The sequence below is a fragment of the Coffea arabica genome, chromosome 2c, assembly GCF_036785885.1.
Source record: "Coffea arabica cultivar ET-39 chromosome 2c, Coffea Arabica ET-39 HiFi, whole genome shotgun sequence".
Classification (NCBI taxonomy): Eukaryota; Viridiplantae; Streptophyta; class Magnoliopsida; order Gentianales; family Rubiaceae; genus Coffea; species Coffea arabica.
This window is the reverse complement of record NC_092312.1, coordinates 76,373,178-76,397,870: the sequence shown is the minus strand read 5'-3', so window position 1 is coordinate 76,397,870 and position 24,693 is coordinate 76,373,178. Positions and strand designations below refer to the sequence as shown.

At 37.1% G+C, this 24,693-nt stretch overlaps 5 protein-coding genes across 10 annotated transcripts; all 5 read left to right on the top strand.

The window, feature by feature from the left end:
• Positions 1–1,884: 1,884 nt before the first annotated feature.
• LOC140035464 (dynamin-related protein 5A) lies at positions 1,885–9,591 on the top strand. The gene is made up of 16 exons (XM_072076659.1): positions 1,885–2,313; positions 3,277–3,340; positions 3,452–3,556; positions 4,097–4,198; positions 4,935–4,985; positions 5,103–5,164; positions 5,357–5,447; positions 5,958–6,022; positions 6,805–6,999; positions 7,215–7,334; positions 7,584–7,654; positions 7,747–7,972; positions 8,130–8,180; positions 8,548–8,776; positions 8,893–9,032; positions 9,133–9,591. The coding sequence occupies exons 1-16, from the start codon at positions 2,185–2,187 to the stop codon at positions 9,259–9,261; spliced, it is 1,830 nt and encodes a 609-aa protein (XP_071932760.1). The 5' UTR covers positions 1,885–2,184; the 3' UTR covers positions 9,262–9,591.
• A 1,698-nt stretch (positions 9,592–11,289) lies between these two features.
• On the top strand, positions 11,290–14,945 carry LOC140035463 (wax ester synthase/diacylglycerol acyltransferase 11-like). Its single transcript, XM_072076657.1, has 7 exons — positions 11,290–12,049; positions 12,635–13,225; positions 13,373–13,439; positions 13,672–13,781; positions 13,948–14,157; positions 14,286–14,423; positions 14,526–14,945. The coding sequence occupies exons 1-7, from the start codon at positions 11,777–11,779 to the stop codon at positions 14,673–14,675; spliced, it is 1,539 nt and encodes a 512-aa protein (XP_071932758.1). The 5' UTR covers positions 11,290–11,776; the 3' UTR covers positions 14,676–14,945.
• A 2,336-nt stretch (positions 14,946–17,281) lies between these two features.
• Positions 17,282–17,821, top strand: LOC113729516 (pathogenesis-related protein 1C). Its single transcript, XM_027253806.2, has one exon. It carries the CDS (start codon positions 17,282–17,284, stop codon positions 17,819–17,821), a length of 540 nt encoding a protein of 179 aa, XP_027109607.2.
• A 1,954-nt stretch (positions 17,822–19,775) lies between these two features.
• Positions 19,776–21,093, top strand: LOC113729682 (uncharacterized). The gene is made up of 2 exons (XM_027253934.2): positions 19,776–19,829; positions 20,419–21,093. Exons 1-2 carry the CDS (start codon positions 19,776–19,778, stop codon positions 21,091–21,093), a joined length of 729 nt encoding a protein of 242 aa, XP_027109735.2.
• Positions 21,094–22,175: 1,082 nt separating this feature from the next.
• LOC140003797 (cytochrome b561 and DOMON domain-containing protein At3g61750-like) lies at positions 22,176–24,587 on the top strand. 6 transcript variants are annotated; one of them, XR_011839694.1, is made up of 6 exons: positions 22,177–22,519; positions 22,786–23,182; positions 23,291–23,595; positions 23,680–23,963; positions 24,178–24,239; positions 24,336–24,587. XR_011839694.1 is itself a non-coding variant. In XM_072076655.1 (5 exons), the coding sequence occupies exons 1-4, from the start codon at positions 22,301–22,303 to the stop codon at positions 23,953–23,955; spliced, it is 1,197 nt and encodes a 398-aa protein (XP_071932756.1). In that variant the 5' UTR covers positions 22,177–22,300; the 3' UTR covers positions 23,956–23,963; positions 24,336–24,587. The 6 variants fall into 6 exon arrangements, 4 of the variants coding, with proteins under 4 accessions (XP_071932757.1, XP_071932756.1, XP_071932755.1 ...); XR_011839693.1 differs by having other exon boundaries at positions 23,680–24,239; XM_072076655.1 differs by lacking the exon at positions 24,178–24,239.
• The last annotated feature ends 106 nt before the right edge of the window (positions 24,588–24,693 follow it).

The following is a 24,693-nucleotide window of genomic DNA, read 5'->3' as shown; positions in this document are numbered from 1 at the left end:
AAGCAAAGCAGCCCAAGGCTCCAAGCTGCCTGGTTTTTTGCCTTTCAGAAAGCTCAAATTTGAATAATGTGTCTTCCAAAGGCTACATTACATCCACTGTCCTCGAACTATTTTCAAAATATTCTTTATAGTCTTCAAACTTTCAAAAATTTTCTATAGGGTCCTTAAACTTTGTCAGAGAAATCAATTTTATCCTCCGCCAATTGGGTGCTTTCATTCTACTAAATCTATCAGGAAAATAAAAAATTGTGTTGAAAACTTATGTCATGATAAATTGATTCACACTTAAGTCAGTGTGCAAAAGACTCGGATGCTACATTGGTTCAATACTTAGAGAACAACAATATATATCTTAAGGGTTTTATTATTATTATTATTATTTTACCCCCTTAAAAACTATATGTGCATCACTACTATATATTTATCTTCTAATTTTATTTTTTAGTCACTGTACCCCCATAGGTAATCCAGCTCAGCATGTTATTATATTTGTACAAAAATACCCTTTTATTTTATAGTATTACTACATTAATATTATCACTTTATCCTTTTTAATTATGGCGATACAATCATTTTACGACCTAACATTTTTATTTTCTAGGCATTTTACCCCATTTTTAACCTACCTTGTATATTCAAAATGTTTTTAATGTACTTTTTCTTTTTATGTATAATTAAAAATAAAATAGTTGGAATGATTATTCTTTCTTTTTTTCACTTTAAGAGTTCCAAAAGTATAAAAATAAAAGGGTTTTCTAAATTTTTTCACACTTATTAATATTAGAAAAATAAAAAGAGGTAGGAGGAAAGAAAACAGAAAATTAGATTTTGCAAAGAAAGAATATAATACTATCATCTTATTTTAACGTCATCAAGATTATGCTTGGAATTGGGTAGCAAATAGGTTATAAAGTAATTTTAAAATAATAAAAGCATTTAATTCTTTCTTATTTATATTTTTTTAAAAAGAATTAAGCTCTCTCTCTCTCTCTCTCTCTCTCTCTCTCTCTATTCTTTTTTCAATATTAATAAGATTATGAAGAAGAAAAAGACTAATGCTCTGACTTTTTTCTTGATACTAAAAAAGAGAAGAATCACTCTAGATTTTTAATAATTTTTATTATACAAAAAGAATGATATTTTCTTTTAAAGTTTTTTTAACTTGTTAGTTTGTTTAATGATGGGATAAATTGTCTAAAAAAATAACTCCAGAGGTATATTGGTAATAAGATTATAATTTATGGGAGTAAAATGATAATAGTTTTAAAGGTTAAATATGTTTTTTCACTTGAATTAACAAATTCGGTTAAATTTGACCATCAGTCTCGGGGGTAAAGTAATTAAAAAGTAACATTAAGAAGAAAATTGATTGTGGCACCAAGTGTCAAGAGAGTAAAGTGGTAATAACCCAAATCTAAAAAGTAAAGGGTTGTTTAAGGAATATCACTAGGCACTCATAAAAATGCAGTTCAAATGTTAATATTTTGAAAATGTAAAATTAAATTAAAAAAATTTGTAAATGCAAAGTAGGATAATAATTGTTAATGTATATATTTATACAATCAGTTAGGTGTGTTATTTGGGTATATTATCAATTGCGCACTCATTAGAAATATTCATAAATGAATACAAAATTTAGAAACAAAACAGTTGTGAAAGCTGAAGGGAATTGAAGTTGCCTAATTAAATCGAAGAAGGAAATTTTAACCGAAATAAAAAGGAAGAAGGAAACAAGAAAGAGGCAATTTTCCTAATGCAACGTACAAGAAAAACCGCACGACTTCCAAATCCAATCGTCGAGGGTCGGACCAGCCCATCCCCCACCGACTCCCACGCGGTTCTTCGTTTAAATTCTTCCTCGTTTTTTCAATTCTTTTTTCAAGAAAAAAAGAAAACTCCCCCCCAGTCTTCGAAAATCAGTAGTGCCCCAACTTAAATACAGAATTTATAGCTTTCTCGGCCAATTCGATAGTACGTGTATTGCCTTCTTGCTTCGCCGGCAATCCACTCCCCCTCTCTCTAGCTCGATCCACCGTACAAGTAGATCGGCGGCCGATCTCTTGTGTAGGATATTGTTGTTATATTGCCGTTTGTGGTTTGGACCGAGTCAAACTCGGCGGATCTTTAAGTTTCTTTCTCGACTCAGAAGAGGAGGGGAGGTATTAAAGAAAATAAAAAGGAAAAATGGAGAACTTGATATCGTTGGTCAATAGGTTGCAGAAAGCTTGCACAGCTATAGGCGATCATGGCGAAGACACTGCTCTGCCCACTCTTTGGGACGCCTTGCCTTCCATCGCCGTCGTCGGTGGCCAGGTGCTTTTGATTTCCTGTAGATCTTATTCCATTTATTCATATTTATATTGTTATTGTATTTGCATTTGTTTTTCCTTCTTTTCGGAATTTATCTGTATTTTAAGCTCAGATGCGATGGAAAATTTTTTCTTGGATCTTCTTTTGTTGAAAAAATTAATGTTACTGAATGTATTTTAGGTTTTGTAATCTTTTATTTCAGATCTACAGTTTTTTTCTGATCTTTGGGTACTTCTAATTTGTATTTAAGTTGTTAAATTCTATTTTTTTTTGCTGCTTTTTTATTCCTAGTTTCGATTCTATTCGTAACATGTATGCTTATACGTCCAGGAAGTCATGATCTTAGGAATTGGTCAAGGACTTGATTGTTATTTGTAGGCCCTCATGTCCTGTAACACGTTTTGTTTTGTTTTTGGTACTTGAGTTCTTTCTTTCAGTAAAGATTGTTAAAGAGATATTGGTTAACAGAAGACGTTGTATGTTATGGATATGCAGTATCACGTTTTGACAAAATTGTATCTTGATCATTAAATAACATTACAAAAATGTCATCATGTTTTTAATGGGTTTTATCTTTTGTAATCAGCACAGTCAGATGGTGATAAAATGATTGACAATATTGTTTCCAACTGTGCTTAATCAATGCAGGCAATTAGCCTGAAGGACTAGTGACTTTTAAATAGAGTATCTATGATTTTGAATCTTTGAACTCAATCAGCATTTGTTTGTCCTATCTGTCTATCCCATTCTGGTTTTATATTGCGATGGCATTATGCTTCATCTTGCTATGTGGGTTTGGAAGTCTAATTGGTCTATAACAATAGCATGTGTGCATGACATTGTAGTGGTGTTCATGACCTATATCATGCACACGCCTTGGTTTATTTTAAACTCAAAATTTTTGATTTCTTTGATATTATCTTTAGCTTCTTAGTCTGATAATCTTGAAGTTTTGATAATTTGTAGAGTTCTGGGAAGTCTTCAGTGCTTGAAAGCATTGTTGGGAAGGATTTCTTACCCCGTGGATCTGGTAAATGTCTTTGGCTTATATCCTTACTGTTAGACATTTGTTTCCAGATTCATGATCTGTCCAGATACCTTAGATTAAGCCTTTAATATGTTCTTTGCATGTTGTCTGCAGGTATTGTTACCCGGCGACCCCTTGTCCTACAACTTCAGCGCATTGAGGAAGGAAGAGAATATGCAGAGTTTGGACATCTCCCAAGGAAGAGGTTCACCGATTTTGGTAAGTTTTTGAGAAATATGTCAGCCAAAAAATAAGAGGAAAACGGGATTGTTATTTGAATGTCCCCATCTGGCTTTTCTTTCCACTTGCAATGGTTATCTTGTTGGATAATGTTTGAGGAATTATCAAGGGTTTCTTCTTTTAGCTATGCCATGCACATTATGTGGAGCATTATTGCCATTAGTTATTTATGCACCCTCTATGGATGTTCTTAGATTTAATGAGGATATACTTATGTTTGTATTTAGCTGGGAAGATAAAGTATGAATGAGAATTAGATGATAAGTTATTGTTTGATATAATTGCCATCCCTTGGGTACCTTATACAGTATATTATAGCAAACGATGGTTATCACCTTAGTAAGGGCTATATTTAGGTAAATAAAAATGTGATACATTTTACACATCATTAGTCTCTAGAGATTCTGTATAGTAAGATATATTGCTAGGATTTGGGAGCCTTCTGACTAGAATATTTGTGTTGATTTTATGTTGTTGTATATGCTTTAAGATGCTAATGCTCACCTGTCTTCTGTGCAGCTGCTGTAAGAAAGGAGATTGCTGATGAAACTGATAGAGAGACGGGACGAACCAAACAGATTTCAAGTGTTCCAATCTATCTTAGTATCCATTCCCCTAATGGTAAGTGATTCGTTCTAGATGGTGGGATTAATTGGTCGAAACATTTGAAGAATCTTATATGCTTAAATAATTTTTTCAGAATAAAATATGATGCTATTATTTTGAGGAGTTGGTATACTGTATGAGAAGCTTGTTGAAATATAATTTGGATGGGAATTGATTTTATGAAGAATGTTGGTGGTTAATATTTATCCTGTAAGTTGATAGGATGTTGAGAATTAAATAGTGCATGTAGTGAAGTGGATATGACATCTGAAGTGTAATCACTTTGTTACACGCTATGCCCGACTATGGCCATCAATTCGAATATGCTGATGATAGTTCTTGTTTGTTGATTAACAATTTGGATTTGCTTTTAGTGGATCTTCTTTTATCCACTCATTGATTACAGTTGGGTTTGCTGTTCACATTTGTGCTTTAAGCAAACGGTTTTCGGTTTGAGAATAACAATTGCTGATCCTCTTTTGGGTTTGCCTTTGGAACTTCTTGTTGTCATTGTCATGGTTGCATTATCTTTTTATTTATTTGTAAATTTATATTAGAATTTCCATTAACCATATCTTTTTATTATTGCTGGGAACCTGAAGGAAAAACTCATCTATGCACTGCTTTGATATTCCGCAATATCTCCTTTCTTACATGATTCTCATTCAAATTAGTTTCCTGTACATCATATTGGTTTTCTTGTATATCTTATTATTGCCTCATCTCACTGTTGGTTTTCTAATCATGGCAGTTGTGAACTTGACATTGATTGATCTTCCTGGACTTACAAAAGTGGCTGTTGGTGAGTTTAACATCTGCTGTTACTTCATTTTTTGAATTGAGTCGTTGTTGCCTAGTACTTTTTCTTCTTAGATTCCCAAAGTAGCTTTCATTGAGATTACATTTGGATCATCTGTAGAGGGTCAGCCTGACAGCATTGTTGCGGACATCGAAAACATGGTGCGGGCTTTTATTGAGAAGGTAAATTGCTACATTTTGAAACTGTAGTAGAGTTTCTTAAAAGCTTTGGCGAAAACGAACTTCTGCTAGAGTATCATAAATCATAACTACTGCAATTTTAGGATTCAGAATAGTGTTGGATATTCTTAGTTTTATTTGAGTCTAAAAGTTATTTTGTTATTTGTGTTTTGAGAAAATTCTCTGGTATTGCAGCCCAATTGCATAATTCTGGCAATTTCTCCAGCTAATCAGGATCTGGCTACATCAGATGCAATTAAAATTTCTCGTGAAGTAGATCCAAAAGGTATGATAATTAGAGTGTTCACAGGCCTACCTTTAATCAAATCCCAATCATTGGCAATTATTGCGTTTAGGTCTGTACATTGTGGGAGAAAAAGCAAGAATATGAATGATTTATGATGTGGGATTATGGCAGTGCAAAATCTGAGAGATAAGTCATTGGGTGATAGATGCAAAATAGGAGGAAAATTGCACATGTCAATGGCAAAAATAGCTGTGTCTAGAAAACGATCAAACAACAGAAAGAATTTGGAAAATAATGATTCCACATGCAATACCAGGTTGAGAATAAGCTATGCAGTATTAGGGGTAATGAATCTAGTATCCTTGCAGATATCAGACTTGCATAGGTATTGATTTCTAGGTTTTGGGGGATGAAGCATTCTCTCTCTAGTGGTTGTAGTAAGAATATAACTCTAATTACTTTTCCCTCTCTCTCTCTCCCTCATTCTCTTTTTTTTTTTGGGAAAAAAGAAGACTCTTGATTCTGTGCTTGCCTGATTGTCTTTTTCAGGGGAGAGAACGTTTGGAGTTCTTACGAAGATTGATCTTATGGACAAGGGTACTGATGCTGCTGATGTAAGTTTGCATTTCTAGATTCAGTTTTACTAGAATTTGAGTTTGTTTTTAACTTAGTGTTCATGTGTATATGTGGATACATTAATATTTTTATATGGGTGTATTGTGAGGCTATAATTTGGCATGGTGTGTAGGATGAGCCCATTTGAAGTTTACAATTGAAATAGGAGAATAAATTGTACTTTGTTTGCTTATTCACATCATCATTTTTGAATACCAAATTGATATTTTGGGATTAGATATTGGTCTGTGAGGGAAAAAAAATTGGTCTGCCATTAATTGTTGGTTGATTAAAATTTTAAGTCAAATATAAGTGAGCAACACTGTCGGCCTGCCTCCATTTTACAGTTGATGACATCATTGTTCTTAAAACACATTACAACACACATAGGTGCAGTCACTCTGTGGCTCCTGTGGGGTAACTCCAATAGGTGGTCTCGATTTTGCCTACAAGAGAGAGAAAAACTAAAGTGTTGTGTTATGGGATGACACACTGTGACGTTGATTCTGTATAATAGTCCTATGAGATGATGTCTATGTCTGTCTTTCTTGTATTACTGCTTTACTTCTGGAAGTTCAAAGTTATAAAGGAATTGCATTATGACATATTCTTATTCATACTTTGTTAATTTTTTTTTTGTAGATCCTTTAAATGAGTTTACCATTTGAATTGAACTATCTGATAACTTTTGTTTTCTGGTCTTCTGCATTTACTAAAATCTTAAATATTCCCATTAAACGATGACTTCTTGTTGATGGATAATTTTCCTTCTGCGCAACAGATCTTGGAAGGCAAATCCTACAAGCTACAGTTTCCATGGATTGGTGTTGTAAATCGTTCACAGGCTGATATTAACAAAAATGTGGACATGATTGCTGCTAGGCGTAGAGAGCGAGAGTATTTTTCTAGTACCCCAGAGTATAAGCATCTTGCTCATAGGATGGGTTCTGAGCATCTTGGAAAAATCCTTTCAAAAGTAAGGGCTCTTTTGCCTAAGCACATTTTATGTGGCTCTAAACGGCAAAATCTTGTCATTATCAGTAAACATGATAGATAATGATGGATAGGTAGTCATTCAAACATGTGAGATAGCTTCAGTTGTTTGTGCTATATGATTAGAAACACATTTATGCTAACTTGTGTGATTATGATGTCAATTGGATCGTCTAATTTATAATTCTTTTGCCGTAGCATTTGGAGGCTGTTATCAAGTCTCGGATTCCAGGTCTCCAGTCACTTATCAACAAAACTATTATAGAACTAGAAACAGAGTTGAGCCGCCTTGGGAAGCCTATTGCCACTGACGCTGGGGTAAGTATGCGCTCCTTTTATAATTCTCTCTCTCTCTGGATCACATTCTGTTGTCTTTCAATTTGGTATTGGCTGGTCTTTCACATGGTGATTGTCACATTACTGAACCATCTGCCCATTGACATTAATTTCTGCTGCTCTAACTGCTGTGGTTTTAATTTGAGTGCTCAATAGTTTTGTCGTCCCTCCTAAATTTTGTGCTTGTTGCATGAAGCACATGTAACATTTTCTTCTTTTCTTGTAATCCAGGGAAAGTTATACATGATAATGGAAATATGCCGTTCTTTTGATGGAATATTCAAGGAACATCTTGATGGAACGTATGTATCACAAAGGGTTCTGCTGTATTCTTCTATGTTGTCTGTTTTAGATGGTAATTGTTTTTTCTATTTGGTAATGACTTTCCTTGCAGCCGATCTGGTGGTGATAAAGTGTACTACGTCTTTGACAATCAACTACCTGCTGCATTGAAGAGGTTGCAATTTGACAAGCATCTTGCAATGGACAATGTGAGGAAGCTAATCACTGAAGCAGATGGTTATCAGCCCCATCTTATAGCCCCTGAACAAGGGTATCGTCGTCTCATTGAATCTTCTTTGATTACCGTTAAAGGTCCTGCTGAGGCTGCTGTTGATGCGGTATGCTTTTTTCAACTTAATGGTGCTTAATATCTTAGGTCTGCATTCAATATTGCTTATTCTGTGACATCTATAATGTGATTGAAGTTTCTTCTTAACAAATATACTTATGGATAAAAGCGGAGATGTGTGATAACTTATCATTATATAATTTCAGGTTCATGCTATACTGAAGGACCTGGTTCACAAGTCAATTAGTGAGACCATGGCAAGTTCCTCAATTTTTTCTTTCACTGCATTCTGAATTTGATTTATATATGCATGGACTAAAATCAAGCGCTCAACTATGGTGATTGGTTGGTATTTAAATTTATGTAATCCATTCATAGCAAATTTGCCATCATATCACTTTGCTTCTGGAACAGAGAAATGCATTTTTGCCACTTTGTAATCTGCCACACTGCTTTCTTCCAAAACCAAAACTAGGTAGAGGGAAAATCTGAAATAAAGAAGGAATAAGCCATTTAGTTGAAAGGTGAGATTATTGATGATGGGAAGATTGTTTCATGCAAAATTAATCGAGTGATGGTGCTTCTGAGGCACTTCCCGCTAACAGATGACTGCTTGCTACACAGGAGCTAAAACAGTATCCCTCACTCAGAGTTGAGGTCGGAAGCGCAGCTGTTGAATCATTGGAGCGGATGAGGGATGAGAGCAAGAAAGCAACTCTACAGCTTGTTGAAATGGAATGTAGTTATCTTACTGTTGATTTTTTCCGGAAGCTTCCACAAGATATTGAGAAGGGTGGCAATCCCACGCATTCAATTTTTGATAGATACAATGATTCATACCTTCGACGAATCGGTAAGTAGTAAATGCATGTTATGATGATTTTAATTTATGCAGACGTGCTGTGTGAAAATAATTGGCTAGTCTTGGATCTGCTTGATGTAAATATGGCTCTTCTTTCTCTCCAACAGGGTCAAATGTGTTGTCTTACGTCAATATGGTTTGTGCAACCTTAAGAAATTCCATCCCAAAATCAATCGTTTATTGTCAAGTACGTGAGGCCAAACGCAGCTTACTCGATCATTTTTTTACTGAGTTGGGCAAAAAGGAGGTAAAGAATCCTGAGCTTGAGTTCCCATCAGCCTGAATTATACCGAATTCCATGAAGGAACTATGAAATTGTAAAATCACCTTTTTATACGGCTTTGCAGGGAAAGCAATTGGGTACTCTGCTGGATGAGGATCCAGCAATAATGCAGCGACGGGTCTCTCTCGCAAAGAGATTGGAGTTGTACAGAGCTGCTCAGGCGGAGATTGATACAGTTGCCTGGTCCAAATAGATAATGTGGGTCAACGGTTTTCCTTGCATACTTCTATAGCAGGTGATCGGAATTTAGCGGTAGGAAGCTTCAATTCTTTGATTGACACGCCATTCTTTCTATGGTTATACTGAGGGAAGAGCTACTGGCATGTCTGCCTAGCCTTTCTTACACGTGTGAGCAGGTGGACGAGGGGAAAATCTATTGTATCCTGGTGTAGATTTAATATCCATACGCGACCAGAAATTTTTGTCGGTTTCTGGAGTGCGCTTATTAACCAGCATCTTGATGTGTTGGGAGTGTTGTTTTACTACAACCAGTGTATCTCATTCTCTGTCTGATTGATTTTTATTCTTTCACTTGATCATAAGCCAGCTTCAAATTAGAACACTATGCTTTTGAATCAGGATGCAGCGATGCTTGTGACATGTTCTCTGCAGATGGACCCAGAGATATGATGCCCGGTGCAGATTCGGGACTACAAAACGTAGGAAGCACCAGGATGGTTGGCTTAAATTTAGAGTAATGATCATAAGCCAACGTCTGCAGTCCATTACGGAGTCCCAGAGGGAAATGGCAAACGTTGAACAGATTTGATGTTACGGGTTTCATCACCCTAAATAATTGGGATACTCTGCCCGAGTGCTAAGGATATATTTGCTTTTGAGTCCCAAATTTTGCTAGGTGTGATATATATAATCGTAAGAATTCTCGACTTGTTTGGCTGGATGCTCGATAACGTCACATTTCAAAATTTGCTAGAAAAATCGAGGGCTGGCATTTGTCTTCTCGGACTTTTACCGAAATCAATCCTGCCGGAGTCTTTATCTTTGTTTCCTCATTGAGGAGTCGATCGACGTAAAGCACACTAGCATTAATCAGTTCTAATTCGCTCGATGCATACACTTCCATTGTAAATTTTGACTCTGGATCTCCGAAGTTCACAGCTCGACCATTCAATTGTGAGCAGATTAATCCCTTTTTGTTTCGTATTTTTTTGGCTGGGGATGGTTTTGATGGATAATAGAAACCCTGAAGCACAAATGTATGAATTAGTGCATAATATGATCATGCAATTATGGAAAAATGACTCTTCATTTCTCACATTTTACAAAAATATTCCTTTTATTCCAATAACCCAATAATAAGTTTTGGAGATATAATTGATAGATCACTCGGTCAACTCCATCACATTTACATGACATTTATTGAATTAGAAAAGAAAAAAAATTAAAAAATTATAACATAAAAAGGCCGTTATGTGTTTTGGAATAGTAGGGGTTTTTTTTTAAAAAAATCTTTTCATGCACCGTTAGTATGTATACTTGCGAGTTTAGATACATATCATACATACCAAGTTTGGTGTTTAAATTTGAATTGAAATGATGTGGCAAGCATCTAGACCATCCGTGTTTATAATGACAATGTAAGAAAGATTAATAACTCTTTTTTATGTTATAATTTTTTTTTGGTTCATTAAATTTCATGTGAATATCAAGTTGAGTTAACCAAGTGATCTACCAATTATACCCTGAAATTTGTAATCGGATTGTTGGGTGGTTGGATTCAGATTAAAAATTGATTTCAGGGATGTAATAGTTTCAGTTTTAAAATGTCAACGATAACATTTATTTTGTTTTAAAAGTGAGGGATGAAAAGAATATTTTTGTGAAATACGAGATATAAAACTGATGATTTTTCCTACCGTTATTGTATCTTATGGAACAATAAATACTACCACACTACTATTGATAAAACATTGACATAAGAAAGCCAGTGAGTGACCGGTGTAATCGGAGGGCAGTTGGACTCCCTTATTAGTATTTGCTGCCAACCATAAAATGAGGTGCATATTGGATAGCAATCGGCCCAGTGACTCAAAAATCTTTAATTGCACCGTCTCAGCAGCCAACGAGACGAACCCATATCCAGTTTCAGATGACGATCACCACGATGATGCTGATGCGCAAGCTTCATCGACCGACTAAAATTTATCCGTCTGTCACACACCAAAATATATGTGTCGAGACATCTCGGACCGTCATTTGCATGAAAACTGGCACCGGATATTGCTTACTCGTTGTGATGATGTAGTACTTGATTTGGCTAATTTTTTTTGCTTTTTTTGCGTAGTCATAAGAAACCAATCATCTCTCTGACCTTCTATCATAAATAAAATCTTAATCATCGCAGTAAATGCTAGGGAAGCCTTATCTAGGGAAGTTCAATTTTTCTTTAATTATCTTTTTGATAAGTGAAAGACCATAAATCTAAATCTAGAAACCCGATTCCTCCCTCCCATCTAACCAACCAACTCAATTCTGCTCCTCCTCAGCATGTCCCAAGTTGTATCTATATAAGAGTTGCACCATCAGGACCAGGGCTTTCCTCTGCTACATAGTTCTAGAGTACTTACAGGGTAGTTTCTTAGTTTCCGCCAGTAAAGATCAGCTCTTTATCAGTTCACCATCTCTTTCTGGGGTGGTTAGTCCATTATCTTGATTCAAGTGTCGGGACGAAAAGAATCTATAAGCTAATGGATTCTCCAACAGGCATAAGATGGAGGAGACTAGGGGGCCTCAAACCTATTAAAACCAAGAGGAAAAGTAAAGAAGTAGAAGCGGATACTAACAAGAATATGGTAGAAGAAGAAGAACCATTAAGCCCCTCAGCTCGTTTGTTTCACGAGCCCAACTTCAACGTCCATGTCACGACCATCCTGGGAATCAAAACTCCACTTTCCCCACAAGTTATCAAGGAGAAGCTGATGCACAGTTTGGTTAAGCATCCTCGCTTCTCAAGCTTGCAGGTATAAAAATCATTTACTACTCGTTAATAACAGCATATATATGTATATATATAGCTAAGATATATATAGAATTTTAAGTAGGAAAAGTTCACTTATGTAGAGTTTGCATTTGCCCAGAGCCTGAAGGGCTGAAATCAATATGTTTTTACTCGTGATTCTTTGGTACCATACATAAGCTGTCAAACTCGTGAATGCACGAATAATTCCAAGAGAAATCTGTTTAAGCCGCTTGCATGCATGGCGCGTGGAATCGTCTCTCAAATATAAACGGAAAATAATGAGAGTTGCAAGGCGCGCACAATCACTTGTCTGAATTTGGATAGGTATAACTATATATAAGTTAGGGCGTGTTGCCTAGCTACAAAAATGTACAACAAACCTTGATCATTGAAATTCCCTGTACAGTAATTCACTCCTCTCACTCAAACTAAAACTGATAATTTTCCAATTTTTCCATTCATCATCACTATTTTGGCTTGCCTAAGAAAATTAACTCACTGATACAATCTCATACCAGCCTTAATTTCAATTAGTAGCATATAGTGATGTCTACTGATGACCACATTAATTGGTTTATACTAATAGGTTGTGGATGAGAAAGCTGGAGAGATGAAATGGGTTCGGACAAAGGTGGACATAGATCAGCATGTTGTGGTACCAGACCTGGACCGCAACATGGGATCACCAGACAAGTTTGTGGAGGACTACGTATACAACCTTAGCAAATCCAGTCTTGACAAGTCTAAACCTCTTTGGGACCTCCATGTTCTCAATGTCAAAACATCTGATGCTCAAGGTGTTGCGGTCGTCCGCATCCATCATTCTCTGGGAGATGGCACGTCTCTAATGTCTCTTCTACTGGCTTGCACCCGCCAAGTAGCTGATCCAGATAAACTGCCAACAATTCCAGGCCAGAATAAGAAGACCACCAACTCGTTTTCAGGCCTTTCAAAGCCGAAGTTCTGGAAGTATTACTTAATTGCTGTATGGTTGTTCATCCAATTAATTTGGAATACCATAAGAGACATTGTGATCTTTGGAGCTACAGCGTTGTTTTTGAAAGATACCAAAACTCCAATCAAGGCTCCCCCATGTTCCGAGTTAAACCCCAGGCGAGTTGTTTACAGGATTGTTAGCCTTGACGACATGAAGGTGGTGAAAAATGCAATGAACATGGCAAGTAGTTTAATTATTTTGAATTTTCTTTTCTTTATTTTTCTATGTTTTTCATTTTGACGTTTTCTTGGAAATATTTCTTTCAATGATTTGGATGTCACAAATTTTGAGTCGCTACTAGTTAAATGATTTTACTCTATCTGATAGACCATAAACGATGTTGCACTTGGAATTACGCAAGCTGGTTTGTCTCGGTATCTCAATAGGAGATATGGTAAGTCTTCACAGATCTTTGAATAATTAATCATTGATTACGATACCTTATTGTTTCCATAAAAAAGTCAGACGCTGATAAAAATATTTTAGTGTCTCAGTAAGCATTAATTTGTGCTTTCTGAGCGTTATATTTTGAGTGAACCCATCTGTATGTCCATACAACTTTAGAGATGAATATGACTATTTAGATGGCATTAGTACTTATTAGTAATAAAGATTCCACTTTCCAGCTGAAGGTAAGAAAGATGAGGGGGAGACTCAGAAGAGAAACAACCTGCCGAAGAATATTCGACTGAGGTCAACCATCCTGATTAACCTGAGGCCATCTGCAGGAATTCAGGTGACTGATCTGTGATCTTAATTGGGAATAATGATAGTGAACCCAAAATAAAGATCTTAATTCTCATTTAGTGTCTGCATCTCAGTATGTGAACTTTTCTGGAAAAAAAAAAAGAAAGAAAATTAATGATCAGGTTATATGTCTAATCTGATAACAATTGTTGCAGGTTTTAGCAGATATGATGGAGAAAGACGCTGAAGCCAAGTGGGGAAACTGGATTGGTTTCGTGCTTCTTCCCTATAAAATTGCATTACGAGACGATCCTCTGGATTATGTTAGAGAAGCAAAGGCAACCATTGATAGGAAGAAGAATTCCCTTGAGGCCGTTTACACATTCTCCATTGCTGATTTGGTGCTCAAATTTTTCGGAGTTAAGGTCGTACCAACTACAAAAGCTAGCTCAATTAGTTTCTAATATGGAGGAGCAATTAAGATATACTAGTATCCATTGCTGATGAACCTAAAAATTGACCAAGTATGCATATCCTTTGAACCAATCTGCAGGCATCCAGTGACCTCTCTCACAGAATTATCACGCAGACAACAATGTGCATCTCCAACATAGTTGGACCACAAGAAGAAATCGGGTTCTATGGCCATCCAATTGCATATCTTGCTTCAGGTTCTTATGGCCAACCCCATGTGAGTACTTCATAACAATAAACTTAGGATAAAGATAATAATGGGTTATCTTTGGCGTGGCAAACAAGTATCGTCTGATGATTTGCTTTGCCTTGTTGATAGGCACTGATGATTAATTTCCAAAGCTATGTGAACAAGATGACTATGGTTCTATCAGTCGATGAAAGCGTCATTCCTGACCCTCACCAGCTGCTTGATGACCTGCAACTATCACTCCAGCTCATCAAGGATGCAGTCCTAGCTAGCTGCTAGTCCTGATTCATGAACTCAACAGACGAAAAGTACCCATCCACCAAGAGATAGCGCAGCTGAATAACACGCACCGGTGCTGCTAAAGTCACAAGACAATCAACTACTATGCATTTGTTTTGTTAAAAAAAAAAAAACCCATTTCAATAACGTACTGAAGAATTTCAATAAACCTAGTTTATGATATAGCCATATTTTCCAGCCATCCCAGTTTGTGACCGAATGTAGATTGGATGAATAATCTAGAGGATGTACATATGCTCCTTTGGTTCATTGCAGTCCGGCCTTTTCAAGTTCTCAGTTTGGTACGAGGTTTATATCTAAGTGTTGGCAGCTCACATTCAAAAAGTTTGCTCGTATTGGACAACAACAATTTTAGTATCTTAAATTTGGCCTTAATTAGGGCAAGTTAGTGTTATAAAAACTTGTTCATGCGTTTATTCGGCCAGAAATTTTTCAAGCAATCTATTAAATTTGTTTTCAACTTGAAAATTTAAATTTGCTTATTTAAAGATTTTAATTACATCCTGTCTAGTTGTAGGCAGATTTTAATCAAGAAATGAAGGACATTTAGCTGCCCTTAGCTCAAGTAGTAAACGCATCTTTTGCAAGGGTTTTCTAACAAGTTTCACTAGGCACTTGATATAGTATACGTAAATGACATTTAATTTATCATATAAATACACATACTAATAATTTTTACCTAACCTTGCATTTATACACTTTTTGTTTGTTTAATTTTACTTTTTAAAATATTACTACCTAAATTCCATTTTAATAAATGCTTACTGCATACGCCTTTGAGAGACCCTTATTTGCAAAACACCATTGCAACAAACAAAGTTCCGCTCAAGCTAGAATAACACGATGGCACTAAAAATGTTATATTGAATAACTGTAAAGATCCAAAGTTTATGTCGCACGTCAGGGCACTACAAGTCTACAACCAACTATAATATGCATGTTCTTGATTAACGAAAAACAAGGTTTATTTTTTTTTAATGATATAAACTGAGTGCACAATGCATCATAACACAAATATTTGGAGTCTATTGGCGACATGCAAGGTTCACATGTTTGTGAGATGGCACGTCCATGTATTGAGCACATAATAGAAGGTCTCTAAGTGCATCTTGGAAAAAAAAAGTTTTTTGGTCGATTGTATAAAACTTTATCATAGGTTATTATAGAAATTGTAAAAAAAAAACTTTTGTATATTTGAGGGTTTGAAGAAAAGATTTCTTTTTTTTTCTTTTCCTTTTCTTTCTTTCTTTTTTTTTTTTTGTATATAACATTTTTACAACTTGTCCTATGCTAAGGGGAGGGGTTTTTATTTTTCTTTTCCTTTTTCCTTTCATTTTTTTTAACATAACATTTTTACAACTGGTCCTATGTTAGGGAGAGGAGGATGGGGATAGGGGCTAACTAAGCTATTGAGAACTTGAAGAGAACTAAACTACCACCAAAAGTGTTCACAATATCTTGGATGGGAAATATAAACAGGGGTTCCAAACTTCTTAGCTACGCCTAAGGAAGGACTTTGTTGTCTCTCTAATGGCCAACTGAGCTAGTTCGGTCGATTCTCTTTCTTTGTCTTCTTCTTCTGCCCTTTCTCTTCCTTCCTTTCCCATCGTCGGTCGCTGGCCGCACCATGATGGACAGTCACCACCACCTTACCCCTTTTTTTTCTTCTCTCCTCCTCCCTCCTTCTCATTCCTTTCTTCTCCTCCCTCTCTTCCTCCTCTCTCTCCTCTCCACCTCCTCCCTTTCTTTCTTTCTCTGGCCCTCCTTCCTCGCTAGCCGCATAACCAACTGTACATCCAAACTAGCCATGCAACCAGAAGGGGGTGGCAAAGAGGAAAGGGGACTAGCTAGGGGAAGAGAGAAGGAGAGGAAGCGAGGAAGAGTAGGGAGAAAAGTGTCGGTTGGCATTGGGCGATGGCGAAAGTGGTGATGGGTTGAGGTGAGAGAGGAAAAGAAGAAAGAAGAGGAAATTTTTTTTTATTTGGACATTTTGAGGTGTGCATTTTAAAAATTTTGAGGAAATTACACAGGCTTTTGGACTTTAAACTTAAATTAAAATGTTCAAAATCAATTTATACTATTATATGAGTTTCAAGGTATATCAAATCGAACTCGGCCCAAGTTCATAATTAAATACATAATTATATATAATATATATTTTATAATTATGAATTAGTATAAATATATATAAATTATTAACATTTAATATCATGATATGTGTAATTATAAATTATAGATTTTGTTACATAAATAATTGTACCCATATAAACCGTTGGGCTAAGAAATTTTAGTGGGCGTCGTTGGGCTTCAGGAGCCCATTCACACACACTCGCAAATGAAGCGAACTGCTGGGACCGCCACAGAAATTTTCAAGGAAGGAAGGGCTGTCCATTTTCCCCTCTCTCATCTTCGATCTCACGCCCCTCCACACTCACAAGATCCTTCAGTTCAGACATACATGGCAAATAAATCCCTCATAATTAAAAAGAAAGAAAGAAAAAGAAAAATCAATGGAAGAATCTTGGAAAACTTGTAGGAGTACTAGTCATTTCATCGCCTCCATCATCATCATCATCATCATAATGATGTCATCATGCATCTTAGCAGTTAATGACTCCTCCATGCAAAACCAATGCCAAGGGCATCAAATACAACGTCCACCACCCCTGGCACCGCCATCGTTATTAACAGCAGATGATGAAGCATTTCTAGCAGACCACAACAAAGTCCGCCTCCACGCCGGCGAACCGCCTTTGGTGTGGGACTCCAAGCTGGCCTCTTATGCCCGGGTATACGCCCAAAAGCGCAAGCAAGACTGCGACTTGATCCACTCCGACGGTCCCTACGGGGAGAACATCTTCTGGGGTGAGGGAAACCACTGGGGGGCGGCCGACGCGGTGCGGCTGTGGGTGAGGGAACATCGCTACTATGACCGGGCCACAATTAGCTGCAAGCCCGGAAAAGTCTGCGGGCATTATACCCAAATCGTGTGGAGAGAGAGCGTGAGGCTGGGATGTGCTCGTGTGGAATGCTCCAATGGTGATACTTTTGCAATATGTTCCTATGATCCTCCTGGAAATTACGTTGGGGATGACCCTTTCGCTTTCAATGATAACACCAATTAGTACTAGCTAGGAATATTCATTTGTTTAACTTATATAGCTAGTTTTTAATTTGTGTGTATATATATATAGTTTGATAATATTATGAGCATTAGTTAATGACGTTTGTGATCCAATGAGATCGATCCTGGTGCTGCTTAATTTCATCGGCTATTTTTGTCTTAGTTTTTCGAAAGTGTTGGCAATTTTTTTTGGACCAAAAAATTTCTAAGAAAGGGCTGGCAATTTTTTCTTTTTTGAGGTGCACTTCCCCAATTTATTTTGGTCTGCGCGGAGTGGATCTGGATGGGAGAGATGAAGATTGTAAATGTTTTAATAGCTGAATAGATAGGAGATTAAATTCGTGGATGATAGATAGTATATTTACATAAACTCTCAGACGAAATATTATTGTTACAATTAATTCATGCTACGGCATTTAAACTCATCAATTGGAAATTCTAAGTCTTTGTAACAATGTAATCGAGAAACGTTGCAAATAGAATTGATTATGAAATGAATTTTGCAGCATCGTTAAATCAAAAAGGAAGTAAAACATTCCCTCAACTGATGCCCGGAAGGCGTAGTAGTGTAGTAGATTAACCATAGGCAACTAATACGCATTACGGCAAATCATTTCTTACGAGTTTGATTCCCTGCATTTGAGTTTGACGCGGCTTTAATAAGTTATAATAATTAGCTATCTGCTGATGGTTTCTCACAGTATCAATGTTTTTTTTTCCTTTTTGATAAAATACAAGAACGATTTTATTAATGAGATTGCTAGAATTCGTCCACCACCATTTGTTTGACAAAAGATTTTGCAAGATTGCGTGATTTTGCAAAGTGAGTTAGCCTCTCTAAGAATCCAATATACGTTTACTCTAAGAAAGCTAAATGAATATCCTCAATTATCAGGCTAATATCCGAGAGAATGTTTTCATTACTTTGGATGAGTTTAATAACTGAGGTTGGATCCCCTTCCGAAATGTAACTGGGAATCATTAAGGTATTTGTCAGTGATCTGCCAAATCGGTATCGGTTAAGAAATCAAGTTTCTTTGATAAGCCAGTTATCATATATCTTTGATGTTGAATATATACAGCATCAACGTTGGTTAGACCATATTATGTACATGAACTTTTGGTATACATTAATACCTAAGTAATGCTTAGTACATGTTATGTAACGTATATTTGCACCAAAGATGGCAACGTAATTCCTTCGATTGCGTTTGATAAAATACATTAATTCAGACGGATGGATGCACAGCGCACCTGTCTGGATTTTTTCAAGTAGAGTCGCTTTTAATGTGGCAAATTGGTAGGAGCCAGCCACTTTTTTAAGTAGAGCCACTTTCAAATCTTGTCTTTCATCTCATCAAGTTTTAATGCATTGGTGGTAGCTACCAGCCCAAAAGCTGGTGGTTAAGTGGTGAACTAATTTATCAAAAACAAGGCCTCAGACACCATAATCTATACATGTACTTGCAAATATTATCGCGTAACTTGAAAAGAGGGATTCACTTTCACAGTCAAAGATTTTTACTCAAAATAAGGAAATGGATGAGCACCATGTCACGGCGAACGCGGGGGGCATTGGCATACTTGCATGAATTTCTCTAGTTCTTCCTGGATACTCGGCCGCGGTTTGTCCAAGGCCTATAAACACCTCCAGTTTCATTCCTTCCCACGTCAGTGAATACCCTTTTGTCCTCCCATTCTAGTTAATATTAACACCCTAGAAAAAATATACAAGATAATTAAAAACCCATTACTAAAGCAAAATAGAGACTTCCAACTTGAGTCGCTTTTCATTAATCCCTTAAGAGTACACAATATTGATATTGATATGTTAGTTCTTGTTCCTGCCAGCCATAAAAGTTGCTTTTGATATTTTGCTGTTCTTGAGTTTATAGAGTTGATTTGGCAAGAGAAAGAAAGGGAGAAGGGGTTGTAAAGGTTTCAAATTTTTGAAGATGGAATGGTCAGCAAAATATGCGACAAATGCATATCTCGATGCCCTCAAACTGGTCGGTACCTTCCTCTTTTTTTGTCGTTTTCTGCATGTTTTTAAACACCACGTTTGTCCATGTTTTGGTTTTTAGTCGGTTATATATGTGCAATTTGTTGCATTGGTCATTTCAATCAATTTTGATTCTTATGATGTTCGATGGTAACCCAAGGAATTATAAAACAGCCGGGATAATGCTGTGTATTGTTTATTTTGCTTTTCCCTATTGTTTACCGATACATTTTGATTCACTTTTGCTCGATAATTAGGCATCTAATCTTACATTCTAAAGCTTTGTGTCAACTTCTGAGGCTGTTGTATTCAATGTAATCAATGGCGGAAAATAATCGATGGAACGGTGCTTAAATGTCAATCGAATGAAGTTCATTGTTAGCAAATTTAATGTTGCAGAAGTTGACTGCAAATGCAACAAGGACATTTCCATTTGGTGTGGAGTTTAGTTCATAGAATCATAAGAATCTGAAAGAAAGAAAACATTGAAGTCAAATCAATTTTTTGAATGATTTTTTAAATACTCTTATGCCATTACATCAAATCCTCATCGGGCTAACTCTACTTCCTGTTTCGTTTACGCCCCATAATTTCAGTGCGGTAAACACAGGGAGAACTGCAACCCTGGTGAATGTCAGAAAGAGCCTGAGAGCACTGAATTCATATCGGCATTAGCTGCAGGCATGCGTGCGCAGCTAATGGTTGAGGTCGCATCTGAAGTCTCTCCAGCAACGGTGGCATTAGCAGCAGCCGCCCGCCAAACCGGAGGCAAACTTGTGTGCATTCTTCCAGAAGTAAAAGAGAACAAATCCCAGCAATTGATTGAAGAATCAGGGCTGAATGACATGGTAGAGTTTGAAACTGGAGACCCTGTTGATGTATTGCACAATTATGAGAACATTGATTTCTCTCTGATTGATTGCACGAGTGATAATTACAAGAAGTTATTGGACCAGCTGGATGTGAATCCAAGAAGATCAGTGGTGGTGGCAAATAATTTGGTGGAAGGATGTAAAGGTTTGGAAGGCCATCTGAGAGGCGTTGAGAAAGAGGCTAAAGTGAGGTCCATAAAGTATCCCATAGGCAAAGGGATGGAGATAACATTGATAGGAAAGTTCAGCGATCATAATAAAAGGGAAAAGGGCCGGGGAAGCCTCTCTAGAGCAGAGAAAAAAGGTGGTATTGTTAAGAAAACAGATAAGAGCAAATGGATAGTCAAGGTGGATGAGAAAAGTGGTGAGGAGAACTTCTACAGATTATCGCCAAGATGAGTGCTGAGTTTCTTACCACCAAGTACCAAGAAGAAGAGGAAAGATTCCTGATGCTGCTATATGCATGGAGTTTATAATATCTTGAATACAAAGTCTGTCAAAGTTTTGTTTACGGAGACACGTCGAAGTATGAAAATTCCACTGTACATGTAATGTCGATTAGACTCGTCTGAACTGAACGGTGTGCATAGCAAGTTTCATTATTATCTTTTCGCATTAGTGTATTTAACTTACCAGAAGGAAAGATATATTGTTTCAATAGATAGTACTGACAACCTATACCTATTTCTTTCCCCTTGTAGTTGTATATATAACTTGAAATTGGATATGCATTACGAAAATTATGGAGTGTATATTACAACTACATCATGCTATAAGCTACGCGGAAGCATGGAATTTGTTGAGGTTCGGCAGGTTGATTATGACATTAATTTCTGTAACTAAATCAATACCGAGTCTTCTTTTGGGGTTAATTTCTTGGTACGAGAGTACGCAAAGTAAGTCTCATGTGGTCCAATTGAGGACACCAAAGGCCAGACCCACGACTGTTCTTTACTTATGGTCAGCTGAGCTAGGTCCCATCCCATGACTGTTCTTTAGTTATAGGCATCAAGGTGGTTGTTTCTGTGAGATTTTCTTGCAATTAGGAAGGCAGAGTGAATTGCACCAAATTAGAGAGCCAAAATACTGTGGTTTGTTTGTTAGATGAGTACAAAGTTGACAAACCAAACCTCAAGGGTAAAAGTAGAACAAACTTCAAGTGGTACAGAAGATGCAATCCCAGTCCCAGTGAATTAAGATGAAAGAGGTATGTATCAACTTGTTTTCAAAAAGACAGTTAACCTCACTCTCAATTTTAACCCATTTCTACGCAAGACCTCCTTAACAAAAAGTCCATTTCAAGCCTATTGATCAAAATTCACTTGGCTATTCACCGTGACTGATGAGAGAGACTAACAGTTGGATGATGTTGCCATTGTTGGTTGAAGGGTTTGGCGGGAATGATGATCACCCGCCACCTCCAACCAACCACCACCCTTTTCCCCCACCACGACCACTATATGTCACATAAACCTTCAAGAACAAGAAAATGCGAATCAAAATCTATTGCCAACTGGCCTGCTTCCCAATATTTCCTTGCCATCCCACCTTTACCACCATCATTTGCCACTAGAACTCCTGCATTATCCTGTCCGCTGTACTGTCCATGGATTTAAATTCAAGCTTCAGAATTTCACCGACGCAGTTGTTCATTTTTTTCCTGGTTTTGTTTTATTCAGAAAAATCAAATGTCGCGGCAGATGGTTCCCCTGGTATCGATGGTGAAGCACTCTGCAGCGGTGATATGTCTTCATTCCTTCCCCTTCCATATGGCAAATTGCCGAATATGGTTTGTAAACGGCTATGGAATTCATTCGTCCTACGAGTAAGTTATACTGAATGTCAGACAAATTAAAGGTTCACCTTGCAGTGCATATCACTTATTTTCGACAAGACATGGGAATCCAATGCGGCAAATATTAACTTATGTTGTTTGTAGAACGAGGATTACATCCTCAGGGCCATTCTCTCATCCTCTTTCTGTCATTCCCGGCCCTTCTAAAACATGAACACAAAATAGTTATATACTCAAACGGATTCTCTTTCTTTCTTTCTTTTTGACAGATGCGTTGCCCTTTTCTTGTTTTGCAGTATTCCCAGACAGAAGGCAATGTTGTCACAATTGTACTATCAACTGTATACACCACTGGATGGGCAGGCATAGGTTTTTCGAAAGATGGGATGATGCTAAATTCTAGCTGTATGGCCGGATGGGTGAATGTTGAAGGTCATGCAAGGATTAAGCAGTATTATGTAGAAGGCTTCACCCCTTCAGCTGTGAAGCCTGATAAAGGTGAACTGCCTCTGACCAACGTTCCACCATATGTTGCACTAAATGGAGCAAGGATATATTTGGCCTTCCAATTGAAATATCCAGTTCCTCTAAAGAGACAACCAATTTTATTAGCTTATGCAAGTGCCTATCCGCAGCACCACCATCTCTCTCTTCATGATGACAAAACAACAATAACGTTTGACTTTTCTTCAGGTTTGTGTGTACTCCATATATAGGCTTGTTCTCTAATTTGACTAGAAACCTTTCTTCGTAACTGGAGTTCATTGTGGACCTTATCTCTAATTTTTGCTTGCTGATCAGGGAATTCAGATTCTGCACCCTCTCCCTCTGGTACATTTTATAGAGTTGATGACATGAGGAAAACTCATGGGGCGTTGAGCGTACTGGGTTGGGGTCTATTTCTCCCTTATGGAGCAATTGTTGCGAGATACCTGAGGCACAGGGATCCTTTGTGGTACTATATTCATTTAGTAATTGAATTTCTAGGCTTCATACTGGGAGTTGCTGCAGCTGTTGTCGGACTTTCGCTCAGCCACATGCTGCAGGTAGATATTGTTGGACATAAAACCATTGGGATTTTTGTGCTTGTCCTCAGCATCCTTCAGGTTGGTGGCCCCTGAACTTAAATATCTTCAGCTACTTTCGAACCCTGCATGTTATTTAACACTTTTTTTACAATTTCACCATAGGTTTTGGCATTCTTTGCACGACCGAGTAGAGATAGCAAAAACCGCAAGTACTGGAATTGGTATCATAGCTGGACTGGAAGGACTGCTATCTTTCTAGCAGCTGTCAACATAATACTAGGGATTCATATTGCAGATGCCGGACCAGGATGGAAGATAAGTTATGGTTTTCTTCTTGGTCTAACCTTGATTGCGTGTATCTTTCTGGAAACAATGTCTAGGCTCAGAGGATCTGATGACAGTAAATTTCCTCCATCCTTCCAGATGAATGGCAGTTAGAGAATACGGTGTGTATTGTATTGTACTATACAAACACGTTTTTGTATTTCGATCAATTGTAGATTTCTTGCATGCATCTCTAAGAACATGTTCTGTTGATGGAAACATGAGTTAAAGCTGCAGAAAAATGCCCCTCGAAACACACTATACCACAGAGCAAATTTTGCAGCTGGGTTCGTGAAATATATGCATGATGCGTTCTACACTGTATCTCTCGTATAGGTTCCAGTTTAAAAAATGTGGCAAATGAGAATCTTCGGTCTGCTACCTGTAGAAGGATGAAAGTATGTTTTGGAGAGGAGTCCATAGCTCTTAAATATCTTCTTTTTTTTTTTTTTTTGCCGTGCATTGCTTTTTAGTTATTTTGCTAGTTGTTGCAGATTGGGGAGGTGACGAAACTATCAATTGAAAACTTGGTAGACGGCCCCTAGCCAAAGCTTTACAAGATCTTTATTTTCATGACTGAATGATGATTATGAAGAACTCGGCTTCATTTATAAAGCCACAAGCAGAATGAACAAAAGCTGATTCACAGAGGCCAGAGCACAGACCTAATTTGTATTGTAGTTTATATACCATTTAAGCGAAATCCTGCACTTCAAAGATAAAAGTTACTACTACTACTTGCTTCAGATCACGAATCAGAGCTCTGCACAGATTAAGTACCCTCGGATAAAGCTTGGTTCCATTTAGCCCCTAATTGGGTTATATCCCCTAGTGCCACTCACTCTACATGGG